Source organism: Typopeltis vanoorti, chromosome 19 (genome assembly GCF_054136105.1).
Source record: "Typopeltis vanoorti isolate ZY-2024b chromosome 19, IOZ_Tvanoo_1.0, whole genome shotgun sequence".
NCBI classification, from domain to species: Eukaryota; Metazoa; Arthropoda; class Arachnida; order Uropygi; family Thelyphonidae; genus Typopeltis; species Typopeltis vanoorti.
Window position 1 is genome coordinate 29092141 of NC_143567.1, and position 27108 is coordinate 29119248.

The following is a 27108-nucleotide window of genomic DNA, read 5'->3' on the forward strand; positions in this document are numbered from 1 at the left end:
TTTTCTTAATTTCTCACATTTATTTTTCAAAATTCAGCAAACTCGTATGAAAATGTTGTTAGTAACGAAGGTGGTTGCGGTAAGATGGAAATTATATCCTGTTTCTTTCGCATTTATCAATATTATTTGAAGACTTCGATACAAGGTTTCCACCAAGGTCTAACGAATAACAGGGTCAATATCACCTTGTAACGAGACAGACGGACTTCAAGGAAGATATTGAGACATCCGTTTCTTGAAACTATTTTCTTTCGCAAACAGACGATTTTATTTTGGTTTGTTGATTAGCTTATTCGTTGCTTGTACCCGAAACTTATGTTGCTCAATGGACTATGCTGATAAATCATAAGATTTGCCGTTTAGTCCATTGAGTGTAGTCAAATAGTGAGGATGATGCCATTTTTTATAACGTCACTGTTTGCGGAATGTGGGATCGCCAACAGAAATGATGATCCAATAGTAAATTACCTAATAACGAGTTTCGTTGTTTACATTTTTAACTCTACCGTCTGCTTTACTGACAACAGTATGAATATTGCTTGAGAAGTGTTTGTGTTAGCTGGAAAACCTTAGATTAATTTTTATTGCATGGGTCATATCTGATATGACCCATGCATATTGCTTTCCTGTTAATGAATTTAAAAGTATATGAAGAAACAGCTTAGTTGAAATTTGCACTTTAAGAAATAAAATATATTACGAACCACAGGACACAGAGGTAGGAAATTCGGATTATTTGTAAAACCATCTTTGCGCCAGCATTTCTTCATGGAAATGAAGTTTCTTGTGAATACCTTCATAGACAGAACTGAAACTAATTTGCAGTTGGTTAGACTTCCTCCTCTCCTTCATTTGGTTGAAAATGAGCGCACAAGCTTTATTTTATTATTGTTATTTTCCCTTATCAGTCCATTTAGTTTTTGTCTGATAATTATACCACTGTTTTTGAATTGAGATGCGGGTTGAAAACCAGTTTCCGAGGGGTGCGGGGAATAAGTCTTTACCTGTGTTACAAATCAACACTGATTGACCCATACCAAATTTCAATAAAACATTTCAGCAATGATCCTAAATATGAAATTCGCAGGCTTCCTATCAGCCTACTCTGCAGTGTGTGAATTACCATGTTCACGTAAGTAATTCCGCAAAACAACTTAGTAGAGGTTAGATAACTCACTTCATTCAGGGTGAGGTTTTATGTTTATCACTGAGGACGTTCAGCAGCGGGACTAATTGAATATGAATATGCAAACTGCCTGCCTAGTTGGCCAAGTGGTTAGTGCATTCGCTTTCAACCAATAGGTGGTGGCTTCGAATTCTACCACAGACGGAGATGTTTTGTGAAAATGCTCTTAGATGGAAGATGAATTCCATTGAGTAATAAGTTTAATGAATGAATTCAATCTCAGTGTGAGGCCACAGTGCCGCTTATTGGGGGTGGGGGAGCTGAAGCGGCTTCAAAAAGTCCGCGTTTGGTCTTTAGAGCACGGTATCCAGATTAACTAATCATTATCCCCTACAGTACTAAAATGCTCTAGGCTAACTGCCTTTCGTAGATAGGATTTGCATTAACGTGGATAATACTTTTTCAGTATGGCTGGTATAAATTATTCTATTGCTTCCGCCTCATTGTAGACATTAGTGATTTATAGCGGTATCGGGTCAATGCCACGGAATAGTCTCGAAAATAATATCGAAGCTGTTGGGCTACAGTTATCTTCAGGCCATCATAACATTCTCTGAATGCAGAAATACAATTTATTCTTTGATGCGATTGCAAAATTTCATCAGCACTCATAAAATTTAATTTGGTTTCATAATATCGATCGCTTCTGTCGATGAAAGAATTGCGACGAATTGAAGTAGTGTGCAACAGATTACAAGTACATAGCAGAACATTTTATCACGAATATTCTGTCATCAACAAGGTTGCTTGAATAAATGATAATGTTTACTTACAAACTGAATTATGCAATGTTCTGCATTTTGCACTCGGCAGTTTGTTTTTTCTTTGAATGAACACCGTGTTAGAATATTATGGATTCTAGGGTTGTACTAGATTTATATGGACTCTCCAAACATGCGTGCATAAACTCCTAATTATATTAGATTGAATTCCTTTTGCTGCACACGTCTTCTCATTTCGACAAAAGAAGTTTAAGATTGTCCATTTATCTCACATACCAGAAGCATCTCATGTGCAAAATTCCTTTCAATTTGTTCTGCTAAGAACTTTATAACAGAGAGTACCAGAAACACAGCGTGTTTCCGGTACTCTCTCTCTCTCTCTCTGTTTATCTTTCTACCTACCTACTTACTTGACTGTCAGTGCACACTATCACTCTGCATACTGTGCATACATGAATATGTTGTCCAATTTGCGATGGTATCTTGATTGCAAAACAAACAGTACTGTCCTGGATGCGGATATACGATGGGGATTATGACTAAAATTTTGACTAAAAGATCAGATCTTCGTTCAATTCTGCAACATTCCAGTACATATATGCTCCAGACATATACCTAAGTATTCCAAAATTTTTATAAATAAAATGCCAGATATAGACTCTTTGTAGATGAATTTTTACAGGTCAGTTTCATTAAGAGAATATGTAATTTTTTTCCTGCGTTTATGCGCCTTCCAAGCAGGTTATAGTTACTTATTATCTGTCAGAAAAACTCGAGGGGAAAAAATCTAGTAAAGTTTATTAATTTTTTTATTCTCTTGTACGAATTGATTAAATTAATCATTTAATCGACTTAAAATAAAATTTAGTCTAATTAATTTATGATATTAATGAAAATAAACAGTAATTAAATGTCCCTTTTGGGGGTAATATAGCAACGTAAGAAGTTTATCAATGCTGTGTCATCAAATATGCATTGCTAAGGTTAAGAAACGTGAACCATGTCACGTGTATCAACTGTCGAATATTTCGTAGCTTTCTCTAATAGTACAAATGAATCCACGAATTCATGTACATTTTCCTTATATTTACGAACTTTAATATAAACCAAATAATAAATGCTTTATGAAATTTCTGATGATTGAATTCCAGTATCCATGAGGTACTTACTACAGGAAGTACTTAATCGAAATTTTCGCAAAGAAAATTAATGATGCAATTCAGGATTGGGACGTGGATAGTACTATTCTAGATGATTCATTTGAGACAGCATTGCACCTGGATTTTTGACCTTAATTGATCTGCATAAAACTAGCTACGTTCGTCTTTGGAAAATCAAGGCTGTGGGCAGTGGGAAAAGGAAATGACAATGGAAAGCGAATTGATGATTACATTACATTAATCAATTCAAAATTGATCACCCGAGTTTTAGGACTTCTGGAAAATTCCTTGTCCCACATTCATTGCTATTGTTATTGTTGATTTGGACTATTATTTCTGTTAATTGAATGCGATCTTCGGGCCCGTTTTGTCTCTTTGGCGGCATTAAAAACTTGAGTTTTCGGGAGGAAATCCTGACGCCCTATATATCCATATTATTATGTATGTATTGCAAAGTATGTACTTTAATGACAATATTATGAAATTCTCATATCTACCAACAAGGTCGTCATATAACCTCAGCGTAATTTCCGTGACAATGAATATCATCACTTTTGCAGAGTGATGTCTTTTATTATGACCATCGTGGATTTTCTCGTGATAAGCCTGCACCAACCATTATCCACCAAATGCTTATCGCACGTCTTCTTAAACTTATTCATCAACAAAGCACCCACGACGGTCCATTCACCAAGAAGCAAAAAATTTACTCCTCAACTTTGAACTGTACCTTCTTGTTCTTTTTACGAGCAATTCGCATAAAACTCACATGTTTCACCATATCTCCTCTCTTTGGTCTAGTAATCAATTTTTGTAACCCATAGACCTTCAATTTATCCTCACACGAAACATTCTATAGGCCTGACGCTATCTTGTTCACCCGCCTCTGAATCCTCTCCAGCACATCCTCATTCACAAGGAACTCAGGCGACCAAATATAATTTCATATCACTTTGCATACTTTCAGTACTACACTTTGACTGATTGGTACCAAACCTGTAAGGACAAATTTTAGCAACGATTCCAAATACCAAATTTTATAAACACCCGTCCAGCCAGATAGGAGTCGATATACGCATATGAAATACGAAAGAACTACGTGATCCTAATAAATGTTACGAAATGTACTTGAAAACTAAGTTCGGAGGAAAGTCAAAAATTAGAAGATTATTTGCTCAATTCAAAAGGCTAAAGCAAAGAAATTCTAATTTTATTGTACAATGAAACCTATGGAAAATTTATGACTAAACAAACACACGTAATAACACCACAGTAATAAGTTTTAATAAGTAAATATTTCATCCTAAGTGTCTTAGGACATCGTCAGTACAGTTAATTCAAACAATACTAGGAGTAACATACTGTTAGGGCACATGATTACAATGGAATCCCAATATGCGTGCAGTAGCGTGTTATAGAATTAAATTAAAATATATCTGGAGGGAAAAAATATATTACATTAAAATAAGATAACACATATAAAAAATTATTTTACACAATTTTGTATGACAATTTCCCATACTTGAGGAACAACAAGAAAGTTATTACGGTTTAGATTTTGGTCTGTGAAGTAGGGCTTCAGCACTTTCTTTATATAAACGTTCATGTTTATATAAAGATCTATGTAGAAGTTTGGTCTTTTTTCCAATGGATCCTATGGTTTGGGTTTTCAACTCCGTGTTAAGAGAGGCCAGATTTCTGTGGTTTGATAAGACGGATATGGTTTTGATTTTCCGAAATGCGTTTATCAATAGAGCTACCTGTTAGTCCATAGTCCATAGTAAGACCATGCTCCTGTAAATTGTCTTACTATGGACAGACAGGTAGATCTGTTCATACATGCCAGGTAGCAACAGAAGTGAGAATTTGTCTTTAGGAGAAGGAAACAAGTTATAGATCTGGCTGATTTTTTAGGTAGTAGCGAGTTTGTATTTCTTCATAATTTTTTAAAGACTTTCGGAAATGCCTTTGACATAAGGTATGGCAATCCTACGGGCTTGTTCTTGTCTAGGTTGGTGTGTGGGGAAGTTACTGATGATTTTTGAGTTGTTTTAAGATTGCATCCATTTAGTATGGCTGTATTGTTTATTATTTTCAATTCTTGGTTTAGAGATTCTTCAGAGGAGCAGAATCTGTGTGCTCTGGTTACTAATGATTTAATGATGCCAAATTTTTGAGATGGATGATGAGCAGAAGAATTGCGATAGACAGAAGTGGAGAAGGAACCATCTTCTTTTCTTTGGATGTGCAAATCCAGAAAGGATATACCCTGTGGAGTTTCTCTACCGTGAATTTTATCGTTTATTTTATCTAGAAACAGTGTAGTTCTTGTTCGGAATGACCCCAGACAGCAAAGACGTCATCAACATATCATAGCCAAATTTTTGGTTTGGATTTAAACGTGAAAATTTATTCTTCAAGATATTCTAGAAACGGGTTGGTGATAAGGGAGACCCCATTGTTGTTCCTTCCTCTCGCTTGTAAAAAAATTATTCTTCAAGGTATTCTAGAAACAGGTTGGCTAAGTTTGGTGATAAGGGAGACCTCATTGCTATTCCTTCCTCTCGCTTGTAAATTTTCTATTTCCAACTGAAATAACCGGACATAATAACAAAATTGAATAATTCAACAATATCGACGGAAATTTTTGAATTAACAAGTCTACCGTTTCCTTATGGGGAATATTAGTGAAGATGGAGACGATGTCGAAGCTAATTACATGTCAGCTTCCAACAATTGAATCTTTTTTTTTTTTTTAACTCTGTTGAATTTTTAATTGATGAGGCTAAGTGGCCTTTGTGAGGACGGAGAAGGTTAGATAAAAATCTTGATAATTTGTAACGGGCTGCTAATAGAATGCACGACGGGTCTGAGAGGAACGTTATTCTTGTGAAACTTAGGTAAACCGTATATATTCTAGGAGGCCTACCATGATATATCCTGAGTTTTTTTATTGTTTCTTCATCTAAGGAAGTGATTTCATCAAGCAACTTGTTGAGTTTTTTTTGTAGGATCATAATCATAATATTTCTAGAATATCTTGAAAAAAAAATTTCACGTTTAAACCCAAACCAAAAATTTGGGTTTAAACGTGAAATTTTGCTGCGATATGGTGATGCCGTCTTTGCTGTCTGGGGTAATTCTGAACAAGAACTACACCTGTTTCCAGATAAAATAAACCCTCTTCATCCTCGCATCAAATTCACGCTGGAAAAAGAATCTCCACAAGGTATCTCCTTTCTGGACTTACACATCCAAAGAAAAGAAGATGGTTCCGTCTTCTTTTCTTTGGATGTGTATCGCACTTCTGCCTATCGCAAGCCGACATTTTCAGGTCACTACATTCACTAACTTCTGCTCATCTCAAAAATTTAGCATCATTAAATCATTAGTAACTAGAGCACACAGATTCTGCTCATCTGAAGAATTTCTAAACAAAGAATTGGAAATAATCAAAAATACAGCGATACTAAATGGATACAATCTTAAAACAACTCCAAAAATTATTAGTCACTTCTCCCACACATCAACCTAGACAAGAACAAGCCCGTAGGATTCCTTTCACCTTATGTCAAAGGCATCTCCGAACGTCTTTCAAAAATTATGAAGAAATACAAACTTGCTACTACCTACAAACCAATCAGCCAGATCTATAACTTGTTTCCTTCTCCTAACGACAAACTCTCACCTCTGATGCTACCTAGCGTGTACGAGGTTCCATGCTCCTGTAAATTGTCTTACTATGGACAGACAGGTAGATCTGTTCATAAACGCATTTCGGAACATCAAGACCATATCCGTCTTATCAAACCGCAGAAATCTGGCCTCGCAGAACACGGAGTTGAAAATTCAAACAAAGGATCCATTGGGAAAAGACAAAACTTCTACATAGATCTTATATAAACATGAACGTTTATATAAAGAAAGTGATGAAGCCCTACTTCACAGACCAAATCTAAACCGTAATGACGTTCCTAAAGTATGGGAAATTATCATAGAAGATTGTGTAAAATAATTTTTTTATATATGTTATCTTATTTTAATGTAATCCATTTTTTTCCCTCCAGATATGTTTTAATTTAATTCTATAACACGCTACTGCACGCATATTGGGATTCCATTGTAATCATGTGCCCTAACTGTATGTTATTCCTAGTATTGTTTGAATTAACTATACTGACGATGTTTAACAGTTTAACAGTTTATTCACATCACGTATACAAATTATGCATATTATACTATTCAACTTGTACAATGATGACAATATTTCACAATACAATTCAATGCAGAGTACAATGTTACAAAATAAAATTCAAGTATTACTATCATATTCTGTTGGTACTAACACTTATTTTGGCTATTATTTTATTATGGTCATATATGCAAGTAGAATGTAATATATTTCGAATGATTTCATAGTTATGATAAGTAACTGGTTTAGAGAAATGTTAGTTAATGCAAATATGTGTAACCAAGGGCCATAGCCATACTGGTTACTAGAAAAGTAATTAGCGCAAAACAGACACTGAGAGTCCGGGGACCGCATCTAAGAGGGCAACCTACCAGTTATAATAATGTATATGTTGATATTTTAATACCTAATTGAATGAACCAATTGTAAATCAATACCGCAATTGGTTATGATATATGAGTTATAATGATCTCTTATACTATACGTTTAAAGTAATTATCAACATTGTTTAATCCCATAAAGTAGTTTCTCAATCTTTTTCTGAATACATATTCTGAGGTTATAGATGAGGTTATGTCCTATGATACTAACGATAAAATATTTAGTTATTAAAACTTATTACTGTGGTTATTACGTGTGTTTGTTTAGTTAGTCATTAATATTGTAAAAAAAAAACCCAACGTACAATTCTTTTCCTTTCCCACTTTATAAAAAATTAAACCTCGGTACAACTGGGAAAAACAGTGAAAAACACAAATCCTTAGTGTTGCTTTGTAATCCGTACTTTTATATAAAGATAAGAGATTTAAGATCAGAGCTACGTAGGCTTACGTTAATTCGGAATGTAAGAAGGAAGAAAAGTGCTAAAATGCAGTTTTACTTAAATTTTACTTACAATTCGTCGATCGTTAAGTTATTTCGTGATTACAGTCGAAAATATGGCATGGATGGTTGAATGGATGTCGCAAATGATAATCACATCCATGAAATGCGACACACTTATGCTGCAATTTTTGTCATCTCAGTTTATTGATGTGTCATGAACTTATTAATTGCCTCACTATAATTGCAGCTTATAATTAGGTGAAGGGCTTTCAAACAAGGCAAGACAGACTATAATTTGAACATCTCTTCTGAGAAATCATATTGAGTACAGCGTGTGTGTGTCCTACCTATGTCATCGCTTCCCGTATTGTTTGGGATAGGCATGAATGAAACAGAATTTACTGTCGAGTAGTTCTGACAGCACTGTACTGTACTGTACTGCACTGTAACGCTCCTTAAGAAACGATGTTTATAACCGTCCGATTGCAAGTCTATGTCATATCTAAATGAGTCAATTGACCCTGGAAAAGTAGGAAGGCTGCTTCCATAACTGACCTATTAATCTCATATTTGCTTTACCTTTAAATATAAAAATACCTTTAATATTCTGTCATTATTAATTTTACGTGAAAAAACAAACTGGTTGTCTGAAAAGAAAATATTTTCTTATTGTATTTTTTTAGAGAGACAATTATTTGGCATTGAAATGTATTGTAATTTCTTTCGATGTACGTATGGAAATGATCGCAGATAATCATAAAAAACTGAGTTCCTCAATAGTATCTCTACTGGTGACGTACATTATCTCAGAAACTAAACTTAAAGCCATCTTGCTTATGTGATATAGACAAATTATTATCATTCGTAATTATATAATTTGTATCGTTTCGAATCATTATTTGCCCACTTAGCTGAGCCGATTTAAACCCTAAATGACGTCAGAATAAGAATCATCACAGTAAATCTCATTAAAGACCTTTTTTCAGCTCACAGTGGAATAATTCTTTCGAAGTTTTTTTTTTTTTTTCTTTTTCACTCTCTTTTTTTGCTAAATTTTTTTCCATGCAAATTGTCCGGTTTAGACCAAATCTAAACATGTCAACGAATTTTTGTATAGAACTGACGTTCTAAATTTGACTAAAATATTCCAGCCATTTCAAGTTATAAGCATACATACAAACAGAGAGAAAAGAAAGGAATCTAATATTACTATACTATATGGAGGTATCAAGTCATAATAATAATTGAGAAATTCGCTAATAATAGGTGAAATTCATTTAGAAATACACTATCTGTTCATTCAAATTTTTTGCCCTTGCTTTTTTTTTTAACTTTTCAATTCTTTTTAGTTGCGATAACTGAGAGAAATACAATACAGTATTTGGTAATCTGCTTTACTTACCAGCATTCAGTTTGACTATTCATTAAACTGATTTTATATTTAAGTAATAACCACAAACTAACGAAACGCAAACATTTCCGTTATACTAGGAATGAGGTTAAAGTGCAATTTCCTCACGAACTGAAATAACATCTGCTATGAAACCGAATTTCTGAGTGTGAGACCATAAAAATAAAATAAAATAAAATAAATAAATTATAAAAAATAAAAAAAATCTTCAGAATGAATTGTTTTGATATTGCACAACTTAAAAGTCTCCCAAAGAAGACTGTATTTTCTATCCTTTATTACGGATATTGGCGGATTATTGGATTTTTTTTCTAAGTAGTTTAATCATCACGTTTAACCTTTTAAAACTTTATAAGGATTTTTCAAATGAATGCGAGTTAGCCTGGCCTCATATGGAGGGGCGACAGAGTTCCTAGGAAACAAATAAACCGGTCAGAGAAAACATGCCAGGATAGGCATAATATACAGGCTTCGTCACCGCAATTAACTGCAGTAATTCGAACCAAACTAATTTGATCTTCAAACCACTAGTGCTTCTAGAATCGCTTTAAAAGTCTCATGTCAGACCAGGCCCATCAAAAATTCAGTTATATGCCATGTAGTGATAGAAACAAACAATATAAAAATAAATAAACCAGCCAACGCGTTTTATTCCCTTATAGGGAGTAAGTGAGGCCTTTTTAAACCATATTTAGCTTTCAGAGACTGAGTGAGTAGATCAATCTCCACCAGTAGCCAATCATATAAAACTGGCTCAAGACTATCACTAATTATAAGCAGCAACTGATGAAGAGACGGGCAAAAGAGTGCTGCCATCTCTTGGTACCTAATCTTAACAGGATATGTTACTGTCAGAAATAATGTAGGTCGATTTTCTTGAGTTTACGGGAAGAAAAACTCGAGTTTCGGGAGAACAAAACGACTTTCCAGTTCCAGAGATCGACTAACTCAGGAACCGGTCAAGAAAACTTAAGTCTATCTTTGGGGGGGAGGGGAGGCCTAGCCTAGCGCAGAGGATGTAAACATCACTTCCACTAAGTTAACAGGCTTTCAGAAACAAACAATTTAAAACAAAATCAGTTTTGGAGAAGAATCTAGATCATTCCCAAAAGAAGTTGTTAAGTTGTTGCGAAATGCACATCGCGGGTATGTCTGTTTGCCACAGTGCAGGTAAAAATTCAACCCTTTTACAATGGTAAACGGCAGGTAAACAAACACTCGCAATTTAGCTGACTACGATGAATGTTGACCAAAGCTTGTTATTTGAAACGAGTGACACAAAATCTCCCAATGCTCTCCCTTGCACAGGTCCCGCGAGGCATCGTAGACAGAGCAAGGATAACCGCTACACCAGCGATCATCAAAAATCTTCATGATTTAAATGCACAGGTCCTTAGAGAGTAGACTTACTGTTGACGTACTGAACTCGCTGTTTAGGATTGACTGCATGAAACTTTGAGTAGAAAAACTTGTCATATTCTAGACAGCTGTTTACTCTCACGGGGATCATTTCCTCGCAGATGATTCCTGTTCGATCCATAAAGGACTCTCACATGATGTTCCTGGAAAGATCTTGGTTCATATATCATCGAGGAAGAGTATAATCAGCAGTGATTATACACTTCAGTATTTTTTTTAAAATACGGTTTTTAAAATAATCCATTAATTAACGCGGTTAATTAATCGAGGGATTAATTTAAAGAAGCTGCTAATATGCTAAAAAACCCAACCCAATGCAATAAAAATCAAGGTTTAATTCTCCATCAAGTGTGGTCAGCTCTAATAAAAAATCTACCTCAATCTGAGCTCGGACTGTATATGCACGAGAACAAGAACACGTGGCATCGTCCAGTATTGTTCAACGTCAATAACGTTATATATCTGCATTCTGTTATTTGAGTTTATGAATAGCCAGACGGTTATGATTTGTAGTTATTAATTTCTCTTGTTTAAACTTTAAGTTATACTATTTACCCCCTGAAGATGTAAATCCTACGATTTACGAAACTTGTCGGGAACTATTATTTCAGTGTTTTGCATAACTGAATAAAAAAAAAATGTGGTGTAATCACCGAAATATATCTTTTGAGACAATTAGCCACAGAAGTCTACGCCTGCAATCCCTCGATGTTACCGCGTATATCAAAATCGCGTTAATCAAATCTAATAATGGTAAAAATTACAATTCGTCCATGATCGATTACTGTATTAATAATTCGTTTTATATGGTACTCTTTTAGGAAAGATAAAAAATGAATGCAAAGTAAATGTTTAATAAATACTTGTACCTACATTATTTACTGTAATTTTTTTTATCAAAAGAAGTTATCAAGAGTCGTTTGAACAGTTTTAGTTTTTTCCTTATCGGCATAAATTCTACGATAACAAGCAAAATGACTCTCCAAACCTCGGTAAACAAGCAATAAAACATAAAGAAAAAAGCACTGCAAATATAATACATGATGGTGCAAATTAAATGGATATTGAATCCAACATTATTTCATAGCCGAATATAGAAACTACAAGAGTTTCGTGCCGAATATATAGAAATTAAAAGTTTTTTTTTTGCGGATGCAAGCATAAGCAACCTTTTGGGCAACTCGTAATAAAAGTAGGGTCAGCTCCAGGTCGCTTTCCTTAGTATTTTCCATAATGTAAAGCACATCTCCTAGAGGACATGTATGATAAGTAAGCCTTTGACTCTCTATTTCAGTAATACGGTGGTTTATTTATTTTCAGTTACATTCTAGAAATTATTGAAAACAAAGAATAATAATAATAATAATAAAATAAAAAATAAAAAAACCACACTATGCTGACATCGGAGGTCGCGGTATTTTTCAGATACAATTTACTGTCAAATATCACAAACTTTACATAACATGCGTTAAACCAAAGTGACAGCAAAAAACAGTGCGGAATATCACTCGTAACATATGAATGCACAGCTACTCATGACCTCTAAGCTATACATTGAATTGTGTAAGAACATTTATATTAAACATTTTGCATGTATCTGTCAGATCAGCTGCGAGCTCCGTAGGGTTAAAGGCGCGTTAATCAAAACTCATGCCGCGTTTATCAAGGGATTGCTGCAATTAATTACTCCGCGTTAATCAAATCCCGCATTAAGCAAGCAAAACAGCGTTAAGCAAGGGATACCTGTATTTATCTTTCTAGCAATTTAGTCTTAGTATTATTTTCCAGGTCTTCAAAGTTAAAGGGCTCTCGGAAACGGAAACTTGCTTCGAATTCATTTCGCGTTGAGAAACTGACCGCCCATTTCGGATGTACTTATCTGATTCCTACCCTTCATGCAGGGGAAAAAAAAAAAAAAAAAAAAAAAAAAAAAAACATTCTCACTTTTTTTTCTGAAAATGACTCTCACACGACTTCGTTAAGCGTTTTTTTTTTTTTTTTTTGAATTATGGCAGAAGCAGCTAAAGCTATAAGGCCAGTGCATTGTCTCTTTCATTCCCTAATAAAGGCTTTCGCGTCACAGACGGGATTCCAACCAAACGGCATCATTGAAACCGACAGAGATACGGGCTCCGTAGAACAGGGATGAAAAATATGTTGAACTGTGCATCACTATCAGTGTAGTTTTGTAGATACACATTATTTAGCACGTCAAGAGCGTATCTACATAAATGCATAGAAATAGCAACAGCTATTTAACCAATTACCAAATGCTCGCTTGCACTAAAACTGCAGCGTTTATGTACACTGGTGGCTATAACCATTTAAGAGTGAGAAATGAAGGATGGCATTGGCAAAGTCATCCTATGGACGAGAAAGGAGTGAACGTGTCTCAAGAAAATGCACAAAAATATAAACAAAGAAACCTACTGCTGAATTCATTAAACTTTTCTTAAGAAAAAAAAAAAGATATTAAACTTTAATATACAGTAACTACATGTTGTGTTGTGAAAGAGAGAGAGAGAGAGATATCAATGGGGTGTTTAAAGTCATTTGCGACAATTTTGATGACCACGACTGGTGTATCATCCAGAGATGATATACCAATTTGCAATAAACAGTGAAGATGATCCATCTGGCATCCTATTTCTAGTTTAAGGTTTGAAGAAATCTAAAGGCTAGAAACTGATGAGTAAAGAAACGACCGCAGATAGTCGTAAAAGGTGGCATTCTGTGATTTCATTTTTAACCTTAACTTGGAGCAGTTTTTGTTATATGTGCTGTTAACAAAATTTTGTTTTTCGGACTTTTTCCATTAAGAGAAGAATATATGTTTGTTATTATTATGGTTTTAATTTTTTTTCAAGAAAAATGGAATTATAACAAAAAAAAAAAAATTGCTCATCGATCAGTCACGAACGTATAACTGGTTTAAGAACGGAGATCACTGCATCGCACTGAAGCGTATTGAATTATCATTCCCATAAAAAAAAAGTCCAATTATAGCAAAAAAGGGGGAAAAAGTTTACATTCTTTTCCCACTAAAAATGGAATTATAGCTGAGGACAAGCTCTTTTACTTAACAAGCACTTTTGAAATTAGGAATGGTAACAATGAAAATTGATTTCCAACTTTTATGCTAAAGGAGCATTAGCGTTAATGTGCTCGTGCAATTTTTTTAATGTATAATAATACTAGCTGAAACTGTTCATAGTAGAATTTTCGATAATCGATATTTTAGTTGTTTTGGCCACGACAAATGGTTTATTTAATAATTTAATGAAATTTAGTAATAAGGATCACTAATAAAATTTAAAACGAAGTGCTGATTGAAACCAAAATTGAACCACATCTGGTATCATAATTCCCACATTTTTATTCAGTTCCATCCAGGATGATTCGATACTTTTGCCTCTTTTTTCCCTACAAATGATCCGACAAACCAAAACTGGAATATCTGGACAGAGTTTTTGAAAAGATTCCAAATACCTGATTTCAGTAAAATCTGTCCTCCAAGAATCCAGGAACAATTGCGTGCGTACGTACAGACAATTCATAATTACAAATTAGAAATCAGAAGAATAAAATAGATATAACAAACAATTTCGTGGTGGATTGAAGTGTTTAACACTGCAAGCTTGCACGTTTGTGTGTTAAACCATTACATACAATTCGTGGTCATGAGTCGTCGGGAATCGCATCTAGATCACTGGTTGTAGGTTCGACACTACTGCCAATATAGTAAGAGTTGTAAATTTGCTGCCCATCTTACATTCTGTGCGTATAGTTTTCTTAGAAAATGAATTCTTCCCATGAAATCAGCAACAACAGGTATAATATTCTGAGAACCAACGTAGTTCGACTTTATCCATTCACTCTACAAGGATAACTGAGCAATGCCAACTTTCATTTTTTTTTTTTTTCAAAAATTTAAATTTTGTATTTAGTGCATCGAGTCCGTTGACGACGGTGATAAGTGTGTAAAATAGAAGGCCAAATATAATTACTACTCGTACCTGGACTTCTCTTCTTTCTTCGGTAGAAAAGGTACCATATTCCCGGATGGTGATAAAAGACATGATGGTGATCAGTTGAAAGCTTGTTTATCATACAGAGAAGGCCGAGACATTAGTTGAATTTTCGAGCAGGAAAGATGATGACATCCTAAAATATTTTTAGATCAACATGCCAAGAATGTAAGAAAGAAAATCTTTAGCTAATGGCAGGTGTTGATTATCTGTTCATTTTGCTTCTACGGAAAATCGTTTCTCAGGTCCTTGAAACCGACAGAAGTGTATCAGACCTTGGTAATCCGCTGAAAGAAAAGAAAAAAACAAAACTAACCTCGTTGTACGAACGTGAGACTTAAATTAATAGCTTCATGAACGTCAGTGTTCCCTTTTCATGTGACATTCTTGGAAAAAAGTAATATTAATTCCAAGCACAGTTTGGAAACCTATACATATCATGAATTTAGTAGTAAAAAAAAATAATAACAAAATAAAAAGATACGGAAGTACTTTATAACCCAAAATCTCAAGCAAAACATGGTCAGCTAGGATGATATCGCAACAAAAATGTCAAGTCAATAATGGAAATAATGCTATCAGTTAAGGAATACTTACACGAATATATAGTCATAATAAGTCGCATAAAATTCACTGTGTAATTTCATTTTCAAAGTTACGTTGCTTAAATTTATGTCCACATGAACCAATAGAAATGTACATATTCTAGAAATTAGTTCTGTCTACTAGATGGCGGTGAAATCGAACTGATTAGCTTAGCGTTGCCAACTCGAAGAATGTCCTTATGCAGCAGGAAGTTTAATTATACTTTTCAGTTTATTGTAATAGTAGAAAAATAGAAAATAAAAGGAAAACAGTGCAGATAATTGCTCATACGGAAACTACTACTACAAATATAGTAGAATTTGAAAAGTATGTATGTATGTATGAATATAATCTTCATATAACCTTATATAACCTTGAATATTCAATAACTTTTTTTATAATGATTTTCTATTGTCCGTGTGGTGTTTTCTTCAAACAAGAGGAAGTCAATTATTAAATGAAAAGGAGATGCCACTCTCATTAACTATTATTTGTTATATCAACAAATAATAGTTAATAAGAGAGATTATTTTCTTTGTTAATCTGGTTTGGATTCTGTTACATTCATTTCTAAAACGCAGGAGTTGCAAGCATTCGAGATTCAGAAAACCAGATGTTTCACGCATCCGACACTAGACAGGCTACTACATTGTATTTCTAGGCTTTTGGAGCGATGCAAAACGTGTAGCTTTTATTATTTCTAACTCATGTAGAAAGAAATTAGTCTTTGTGGCTGAAATAGCAAAGTAGCGTTGAATTAAACAATAAATACTTCTTTCATTAAAAAAACGCGTTTGATCAAATGCAGTTTGCTTTTGTTTTCCCCATCGGGAGTGAACCAGAATAGTCTCAATTCCATATAATTAGATCACTACGTTTTGTATTACGCTATCACAATCCAAATTCTTACAATCAGGTATAGCAATGTCAGTTGTTCTCTAATGACATTGAAATGTCTGATTTTGTCGATAGCCACAAATGTTCAGCCAATTGCAATAACATTTGATCATGCACATATTGGCTATTAGGCTAATATGCCGGTCTATTTATACATGTTAACTCATGCGTTCTCTAGCCAGTTTGAGTGAGCCTCCGTATCTCGGTCAGTTCCGACGATGTTCTTTTGTTGAAAAGACCAGGATTCGAATCCCATCTAGAAAGTGAAGAACATTTATCACGTCTCTCCAAAGAGCAAATGCCACATCATCCTCTCGACTGCTACATCAAGTGCACCCATATACATTCAGAAAAATTCTACAGCGTTCAATTTAGCAATAAAGGCAAATTTCCAATTTTCGATTCCCAAGTCCGATATTCTCTTGAAAACAATGACGAGTTTTGCCATCTGTGCTCAAAAAAGTTTTGAAATTGTTAAAAAAGACTAAATGAAAAAAAAAACACAAAAAGCGAACACACGGTCATGCTTTAAAACCTCAGTTCCTTAGTGAAAGCATTAGTCTATCGTACTGCATTACTTAAAGATGCGATTTTAAAGCATGACCGTGTGTTCGCTTTTTGTGCTTTTTTTTTTCATTTAGTCTTTTATTTTATTTTATTTATTCACAAACCTGTCCCCATTTTGAACATTCTGGTCCCCCCAGAAGACAGACAGTACTCACTACGTTGTTTCAGATTGTAGAATTTAGAAGGAAAGAACCTCAAACCAGAAAATTCTTAAAAAGCTATAACTATCCGTTAGTGCGTCGGCTTCTATATAATCTACCCACATCTTTACCGTGTCTGGAAAAACATTTCCGGAAATCATTCTTTTTTAAGATAAATCCCGCAATGTTAAGAAGCTATTTGCTTCTTAACATTGCGGGATTTAACACTGAAACAGACTTGCAAATGTTTATGTGGGATTTCAATCAGCATTATCAGAAGAGCAGTGATTTTTACCAACTGAACCACTGCAGTTACCGAAAGCTTTGATTCAAGTCCTCTGTGCGCTGCTATCACTTTACTAAGAATCTCTTGAATATATTCAAAATGAAAAGTTCTGCTTAGGGAATATGAACTAGCCGCGATACTGCTTAACTGGCTGAGTGTATCTCTAGCAGGATGTTGGTTCGAATTCTAAAATAGCATGGATGTGATATGATGTGGTTTTTTTGCACCATATATAACAATATTGTTGTATGGCGCACAAAAATAAAAGCCCTGTGGGTACTTGAAAATCAAGTATAAACAATTTTCCTATTTTAATTTTATTTAAAATTGTCAAGGAATTATAGAGGGCCAGATATAACTTGAATATAACAACATGGAGCCACAAATAACGGTAACCTGCATTTCTTTACCTTAATAATGTCCTGGTGATATACAATCAATGAAAAGGTTAAATAAGGGTTATTAAGCACTGCATGTAAAAACTTAAGTTGCCTTGTCAGTTGAGTGACCTACTAAACTATTACTAAGCAAGCTGAGTGACCTATCTCGTCTTGCTAATTGCGAACGCAGAAAAAAAATATTAAACCTAATTTATTTTTATAATAATTTATTTGTACGAATGCATGAATAAATATATAAGATGCTAAAATTCTGTTTTTTTATGTGATTTCCTAGTCGGTCATAATAAAGATATGAAGTAATTTGAGTGTCTGTTGTCTTGTGACCAATTTTTATGTTGGTTTTTTCGAACAAGACAGTATCAGCATCATATAATTCTTTTCTCTACAACAATTGCTTCCTTCTTTGCGCTTTCATTGCTTCTTCGAGCTAATAGCTGTGCTTATTTAGAAGAAATTAAGGTCTTAGATAGATCCGTGTTTTTAAATTTAAGTTAGCCTATTTGGCGGAGGAAGGGGAAGTTTTTCAAGAAGCTTCTTTTATAGCTGATTCTATTCGCTATAAACCAGTTCTGTCTGTTGCCCGTTTAAAAAAAAAATCAGAACACAAAACATGAAAGGTCATGCGTCAAGTACTAATAATTAACTAAGGAAAAAAATAGAAATATGCTGCTGGCAATGAGGCAGAGAAAAAAAAAAAGAATAGGAATTCTATCGATATCTTTAGAGAAAACTGCAATGGCGAACCGTAGTTTCAAAGATGCAGTTGGAATCCAATGTAACTGTGAGATGAAACATCCAAAGACAAAGAAAACAAATCTGCTATGATGCATTGAGGCCAAAAGCACAAATGTGGATTATGAATCAGTAAATATAAACTCTGTCCACTAAAGCCTTTTTCCTGTCTCATACCTGATTATTTAATGCAGAAAAGCTGTTACAAGCTGTTCAGTAATGCAAAATTCGTTTTCTTTCACTTGTACTCTAGATTTAAAGTAAAAGAGATCTTCTGGCATTACAAGTCAAGAGTGTGATATTTAAATCTTCATACCTTTTTAATTTATTAATGAAGAGCAAATTAATTGTTATTCGATAGACATGATTTGCTGCATCATCTTATCGAGAAAAGGAAGGAGGAAGGGAAATTCCTTCTTGATTATTCTCTCTCTCTCTCTCTCTCTCTCTCCTTCCCTCCCTCTCATTTTCCTTGATTTTTCAATAGAGTTTTCCTCCTTTATTCCTTTAAACAAAAGAACAATTTGTTGAGTTGGATTTTTCCACTGTTTGCATTTGTTCACAGAGTTCACTGCGCCATATTCAGAGGAGTCTCGGTGAAAGCATGTTTGACAGGTAAGAAAACCGGTGATAGAAAGAAAGCGCAGCGAAGTAGATGAACGAGGCAGTAAATGCAAATAATCTGAGCGGTTTTAAAAAAATGTGTGTGTACGAGAGAGAAAAGAACAAGCTGAAATCAGGCACCTGGAGGAACTAATGATAGCCAAGAGACGGTATGTTTCAGCCAGATCAGAGTAGTGAGATCGATCAGGAGGGAATACATAAACAGAAGCAGATCTATACAAAAAATACAGAAGTTTTAGTTTGATTTTCTCTGATTACTGGCACAAGCAACTGAAGTCAAAATGCCGGGGTATTCTCCGGCGGATACCTCTGGCCATTTCGCATATCTGTGGACTATAAAACTCATCGAATTTGTTTATCAAATTAACAATGGTATTGTTAATTGGTATTAGTCAAGTTTTTCCCACAGTTTCTGGGAGGAAAACCCTGCCACCTCAGTATGAGACTAACTTTCACGTCCAGGGGAAAAGGTTCCCCACATTGTACAAGTGCGAACTCCAGACATTCAAACCGAAAAAGGACAAATATCACGTTTGGTCCAGTAGCTGCGCTGTGGAAGTGCTCCAGAAGCATTGAATGCAACGGCGAAGAATTTATCATTGGTCAATAATGTTCTAAAATTATTATTATTATTATAGATGATAATACATCAATTCATATACAACCGTTTATGCATATGAAATATGACTAAATTTTTTGGACGGTCCATTGGATCGATGATCGACCATTGACCGATGCCATCTGACAGTCAGTATGAAGTTTTTTCGTAAGTGTAGGAAAAATATAATCTGTTGCCTCATCCACCATTTTTTTTTCCAAACTCGATATCGACAAATAACTCTTTGTATAGTGCGTTGTGAGTCTCATAGGAAGGTAGACAGATTATATTATTTTTCCCCTTGCAAAAATCAGACAAACAGTGGACTGACCAACAAACGCTCCTTACGGGCTAAGCCATCTGAGCGTAAATCAAATAACTGCTGCCATCTACATGCCGCACACACAGTTGCAGTTTGTCAGCATTTATAATTCAAAACGGCATTACCATTAGCTTTAACTTCTACCCTCGCGCATAATACGCTGTGACTTCACGTGAAAAGCAATTAGAATGAGCTTCTACAGAAACCCTTCTGATGTCATGAACAGTGGAATGATTCCAGAAATGTTTGTCAAACAATTCCCCTGCGTAACTTTTTTTACTTATTTGTATTTTTGTTTTAATTTATTTATCTTGATGTTAGCACTTTTCTATTTAGTGAATTTCATAAATTAGTATATTATTAAATAAATAGCTAAATTAAAATAGTTTTAATTATTTCAACTATTTATAATTAAAATACATGGTATATGATGTATTTCTAAATTAATTTATTCATTAATTATTTGTAAACTTTTTTTAGATTTCAGTAATACTGGTAGATTAAATAATTAACATTTTTATAAATATTTATGAACGTTTTTAACATTTTTATACATTCAGATTCCTAAGGTGAAAGAGTTTAATTTTTTTTTTATCATAGGATTTTCTGAAAAAAGATAATTTATGAAAATAGGTTATTTCCAGAGATAAGGAATGATGATAATCTTACGCGCTTAATGAGCCATTGAACAAACGATCCGAATGATGACAAAGGCGAGATGGTAGTTAAGGACTTGAACATGAATAACTATTCGATGAATACCTAATGTCAAAGACCTTCGTCAGATGCTACTGCAAATTTGCTCTCATCATATAAAATAAAATAAAATAAAATAAAATACAACACACACGCAAGTTCTTATGTTTTTATTTGTGTGTGTGTGTGTGTGTGTGTGTGTGTGTGTGTGTGTGTGTGTGTGTGTGTGTGTGTGTGTGTGTGTGTGTGTGTGTGTGTGTGTGTGTGTGTGTGTGTTTTCACAAGGCTCACGGATATTGCAGAAACAAAACGAATCAGGTTATTGACATTTATGGAGACTGTTCAAATATTTAAATATAGATTCAGGAGGATCTCAGCAACCAAGTGATGCTTGCTACCCAATAGTAAGTTTGATGTGAATTCTCAAATTTCAAAACAGCATTATTAATAACATGTTATTTATATTTTCATATTTCAGTGAGAGAATGAAAGAGAAAGACAGACAAGGGAGAATGTTTTGATTGGATCTTTCTATAAAAAATCTATTTAGGAGTATTTTGAACGATTTTAATTTCTTCCCTATTGAATATCGTTATCTAAACTTATTCTCTTAATAGCGGATATAACACGAATGAAATCCTGCAAGCCAAACAACAAAAACACTTTGACTTGATAACACGATTAAAGAGTTTGCTATCGCCTCATTGAGCATAATATGCTTTTGATTTTTTTTTAATTTTAATATATGATAAGCCAATACTTTACTCATAGATGGCAATTAATAATCACCCGAGATATTTATAATTTTTTTTCATAGATAGGTAAGCAAGTTGACCGACTGCGTTTAGGTATGGTAACATTCATGATGTTAGAAGGTTCCTGTAGTCAGCCGATGCCAAAGTTAGTAGATCGCTAGAGCACGTTATTCCAGTTTTTTTACGTACATTTTTAAATCCACAAACTCAATAAAGCGAAGTCGACCATACAATACATAACCGAGTATATACAAATAAATATTAGTTAGGATTAGGAAAACCAACTTTCGTCTAGCACACCAGAGAAATTATCTCTGCTGCGGCAATGATGAGGGAGTTACAAAAAGAGTTACCGTCTTCTACTTTCTTTGTGAAATGAAAATACATTACAGGCTTTATTATTCTTAATTTTTAAGTAGAAAAATGCATGATAGGTCAACGCTCTCTTCACATATAACGTTGACGTTTTTTTTTTTTTTATCTGAGCAAGTTTCCTTTTGACCAGCGTAGAGCTAAAATATCGCCTGTTTCGCTCTTTTCGTTATTTTTTTTCTATCAATAATGAATTATAAGTGAAATTATAATTTCATAGGTTACGTTTTCTAATATCTATTTCCCCAGTCACTCTTACAATGCGTCCACCGACTGAAAGAGTGGTTCGCATATTTGTGAGTTAATCTAGCTTCGAACTCAAAATGTTTGGAGGCTGTAATCATAACGTTGCCACTTATCATTGACCTAGAAACATTGCTCCATATCCATCTTAAAACGATTTTATTATACGTATATAGAGATATAACATACACTAACTACCAATAATTGTCCGGACACTTTAGCAATTTACAATTGATATCGGCAGGCGAATCCTAATATTGGGTATGTCCACCTTTGGCTGTGATCACCTCCTGCACCCTTTGAGGGAGGCTTCCCACCAATGTACGACAGACATCACGTGGAAATTGCTCCATTTCTCCATCAAAGCAGCACTAAATTCAGCGACAGATCGAAAATGTGCTGCTCTGGACCTCATTTGCCGCTCCAATTCGTCCCACAGGTGTTCGATGGTTGAGGTCAGGACTCTACGCAGACCAAGGCAGTCGTTTAACACCCATCTCTTCATACCATTCCATAACAGCTGCAGCTTTGTGAAACAGGGGCATTGTCGTCTTGATAGAACACGGATATGGAACACGGGTCTGTTCCATAAAAACTCCACAGTGTAGGCAGTATCTGATTATCCAGAATATCAAGGTACTGAGCTGCCTTCATGGAACCACAGACAACGACTGGTGGTCCCACCCCAAACCAGCTGAATGCACCCTACACCATTACTCCTCCACTGCCAATGTTGACTGTGGATACAACAGACTGTGGTAACAAGCGTTCACCAGGCTACTTCCACACCCACACCCTGCCATCAGACTGGAAACAGGTGAACCTTGATTCATCACGCCAGAGTACCGTTTCCCACTGGTCAATTGTCCAGTTCACGAGCTCTTTGCACCGTCAGGCCAGCCGCCTTATTCGTTGTTGTGACGTTCGGCTTGTGTGTGCAGCTGCTCTTCCGTGGAAACCGAGTAAATGGAATTCTTTTCGTAAAGTATTAGTGCTCACCATGGTGTTACTGGCGCTCTGGGACTCATCACCGATGGTCTGTGCCGATTGTAGCCGGTTTTTTCGTGCCACCCTTTTAACATCCTCCTCTCCCTGTCATTTTCGGCGGCCTCACTGGATGTTTTTCTGCACTAGTGATGCCAGAACGTCTCCATTTGTTGATTACGTCGCTAACCGTTGATTTTGGATGCTCCAGTTGAGCGACAATGACGTATAGACATGCCACCAAATGTTACAGCCCATGATGACGCCTCTCTCGAAGTCACTGAGTTCTTATCATGTTGTCGAAGTTATTTGAAGTTATGAAACATTCCAGGTTTGTTAATGGCATAAAAACCGGTGTACAGATAAGCAGTATTTCATCGTAGCAGTTGAAATACTGCTTCCTACGATCTTTACACCGGTTTTTATGTCATTAACAAACCTGGAATGTTCCATAAATTCAAATAACAGGGGTGTCTAGACAATTATTGGTAGATAGTGTATCTTATTTATCAGTATTATCTGCTGAAAGTAGGATCTTATGTTCGCGCTGACTCCAAAATTCTCCATCCATCTCGTCCACTTCTTATCCTCAGGAGGCCGGAAAATTATGTGCGAAATTCGGTTCCGACTGTGACTGTTAAGCCAAGCAATGCAAGTTACTGATTTCGTTTATTACGAGAATAATCAGGGTTAAATTTCGACCCACTCTAATTGTTTTAAGTTGAATATTATTAGTCTGTCACTTTTATTTAAGAGAGAGAGAGAGATTTTCATCAGAATGCAGTTTGCTGAACTTTATTTGGTTGGAAAGACATAGGTTCAAATCCTGTGTGACATGCGAAGAATCTTTAAAGAGCTGTTCAACGGAAAGGAAGTTAGCGGGTCTTACGGAGGCGTAAGGATTTTCTTTCCGGAAACTCGAGCATTTTTTTATTTCTCAAAACAGTCAAACCGGCTTGCCACAAGAGCACACACAATTTACAAACATAATACACTACGTCATAGCCTTATTTGCTTCGGCCGTAGCTCAAAGCAGCTCAACAAACCAAATTTGAAATAATTAGTTAAATTTAAAAAAAAAAATGATTGAAAATAGCAAATAAATATATAAAAATAATAAAATAAAATAAAATAAAATAAAAATAAACTTAATATACCGAGAGAGTAAAACGTGGGATGTAATTTCAAAGCAGCTACTTGACCGGCATTATTGTTTTACCTGTTGGGAATGTAAATGCTCCTACGAAATACTAATAGCAACAAAACCAGTAATAAAAACAATGCTACAGAAGTACCGCTTCTAAAGCGGACCTGGCCTGCTTTCTCAGCACCGCACGTGACTCACTTTTTTAAGATGTTTCTTAGCAGATAACGAAACAATGCTTTCGGCAATAGTAAAGGAACCGTCAACGACAGAAGTAGTCCGAACAAAAAACCTGAAGCGATTCAAATTTCCCATGTCTGGTGGATAACAAGGATTAGTTTTTTATTTTATTTTTATTTTTTATTTTTAATAGCTGTACATTATTTTCAAAGCATTCTTGGGAATCAAGGGCTAGAGTTGGAAAACTATTAGAGTACAGAATACACACAACGAAGGCAGGGGCAAATGGAAAATGTTCCATGTAAAAGTGAAGAAAAATACAAAAAAGTACAGAAATTAATAGAAGGGGGGGGGGGGGTAATCCTTACCACGATACTAATGTACTATAGCTTTGCAGCCTTCGTGGGTGGGAATTACGTTAAAAAAAAATGCATATCTTTCAGTGTATTCTTTGGCTTTTTGCGCAGGGAGGGAAAAAAAAAAAACACCAACCATCCGCATTAGGCTGGCAAGCTCAGATGAAAATCCGATATAGATGTAGCTCTCGTTTTAATTAAAGCCCAGGCTCTTTTCAAACCAAAGGGCGTCGCAAGCTAAAGAAACTACATCATGGAGGCGCTACCTTATATTTCCGTAGTGTGTGTATATAAATATATATACACACACTACGATCGAAATCGATCAAAATTTAATAACTAAAGATACTTAAGTGTACAGAAAATTCGGGTGCGACAATTTCTTAAGAATAAAAGATATTACTGCAACACTTACCTTTGATGGTTTGTTCAACAACACTTTGGCGAACAAAAGTAATTACAGTATAGTTTTCTAGAGATACATATTTCACAAATCCCGTGTTTATGAATGTGTCAACACGAGTAGTGAGCCCCATCTTCTGTATAAATATTTCTTTACAAAACGGAAAGTCATGTGATCACAGTTTTTTTTTATTGTTATTTCGAATCCTTTAACATCCACCTTCCACAATAGCTGTTGAGCAACCGTTCCACGAATCCCCCCACTATGCACATATTTGTTTCTAGTAGACCATGAATATGCTGAGTAACGTAAAGACATTTTTCTCCTATAGTAATTCGTGTGCACGCTTGACCTTGAGGAAAGGTGGAGGGGGGGAGGGAAGAATGAATAGCTGGTATCCGTAATATCAACTTATGTTCATTGCTGTAACCTATTTGGTTGTGATCTTCTCTTTAAAACAAGGAAATTCGCTCCATTGTGATATTTCGATGAGGATCACGGATATAATTAAATATCCGAGTCTTTTCCCCTATTAAACAAGCTCTTCCGCATGTAAGCAAGAAGGGGTGCTTTCTACTAATTACCTGCCTTTGTCCAACTTTACACACACACACACAGGTAGGTATCTTTTTATTAACATGGAAAACTTCCATGCAACTAAAGCTATGCATACGAAAAGTCTCTAGAAAATCTACTTTTATTAAAGCAATGTTTTGCAAATGTTTCCATGGCAACCGCTTGACTATCTGTATATACATTTTCGTACATTTGTGCACACGTTTCACGTCCTTTCGTGTTTATTTTATATTATAAAAATAAAATATTTTAATTCTGTTTCATTTCGATTTTTATATACAATTTTTTATCGCAATTTTACATATTATACTCTTACTAGTTTTGAATTTGCACACACTGTCTTTTAACATATTTTTATAATATTTCATACAGTTCCATAGTTACCTTAAATCACGATAAAAAAAAAAAATTTTTTTTCACTTTCATTTTCGTATACTTTTATTACTTGGTATTCGTGATCCCCTTTATTTAATTTGGTATCCCTTCTCTGTCTCTCTCTCTTTCTAGCGGCGTTTTATTTTTTACACAATTTATGAAACATTAAAGAACTGGGAGCTTTAAATGTTGCTATACTGCAGTCATAAAAAAAAAAGAAAAAAAGAAAAAAGAAAGCTCGGTTAATTGTTATAAATAGGTGAAAGTAATCTGCATTATCTGTTCAGTAGCTTGTACCTGGCTATTACGTTGCGAGATGCTTGGTTTCCCCTAAAGACAGATTTATCCAGAATATAGTGTTTTGAGGTCGTCTGACAAGCATGCGTGCTTCTACGTGTCTACTTAAGACAACGTGTCCTAAATACAAAATGATTGTTTCTCATTTCAGAAAGGCATTACGTTGATTTTTTTAAATGTAAATAAAATAATATTTGACAAATATTGGACAAATGTACAGGTTAATTGTCCTCTCTCGAACATTACGCGAGTAAAATCACTGTAGGCAGGATGTACTGCAGGAAGCAAAATGCGTATTTGTAGAGAACAATAAAAGACGATTTTTAGGCGTTATTTATTAATGAAGGCGGTAGCAGCAGAGCACATTATGAACAAATTTCGTCTATCTCTCATCGAGTTTCTCACCTCTTCAACCGTTTGTTGGATTCTGATGAAATTTGGTCCAGAGGTCGCTTTCTATATCATGCATTTCTAATTTAAATTACTTCCGTATTGGACAAAACTGAAGTTTACAAAGAACTCATCACATCCAATGATCTATTTAGTACATTTACAACTCTACCATTATATATTTACCTTTCTTACAGAGTTATGCCAAGAGCTAAAGAATCGCATATGCTAAAAATATCATC

At 34.9% G+C, this 27108-nt stretch overlaps 1 protein-coding gene across 3 annotated transcripts in view; it reads right to left on the reverse strand.

The window, feature by feature from the left end:
- Nucleotides 1–27108, reverse strand: part of LOC150095951 (organic cation transporter protein-like) — a 107664-nt gene that overhangs the window by 43156 nt on the left and 37400 nt on the right. Inside the window, exon 1 of one of the 3 annotated variants that reach the window (XM_090409387.1) lies at nucleotides 14932–15210. The exons of the other annotated variants lie outside the window; for them this stretch is intronic. Within the exon in view, the coding sequence (XP_090265513.1) occupies nucleotides 14932–14994 (63 nt within the window). The 5' untranslated portion in view covers nucleotides 14995–15210. Of the gene's footprint in view, nucleotides 1–14931; nucleotides 15211–27108 lie in introns of those variants that run through there. 3 annotated transcript variants of the gene reach the window in all.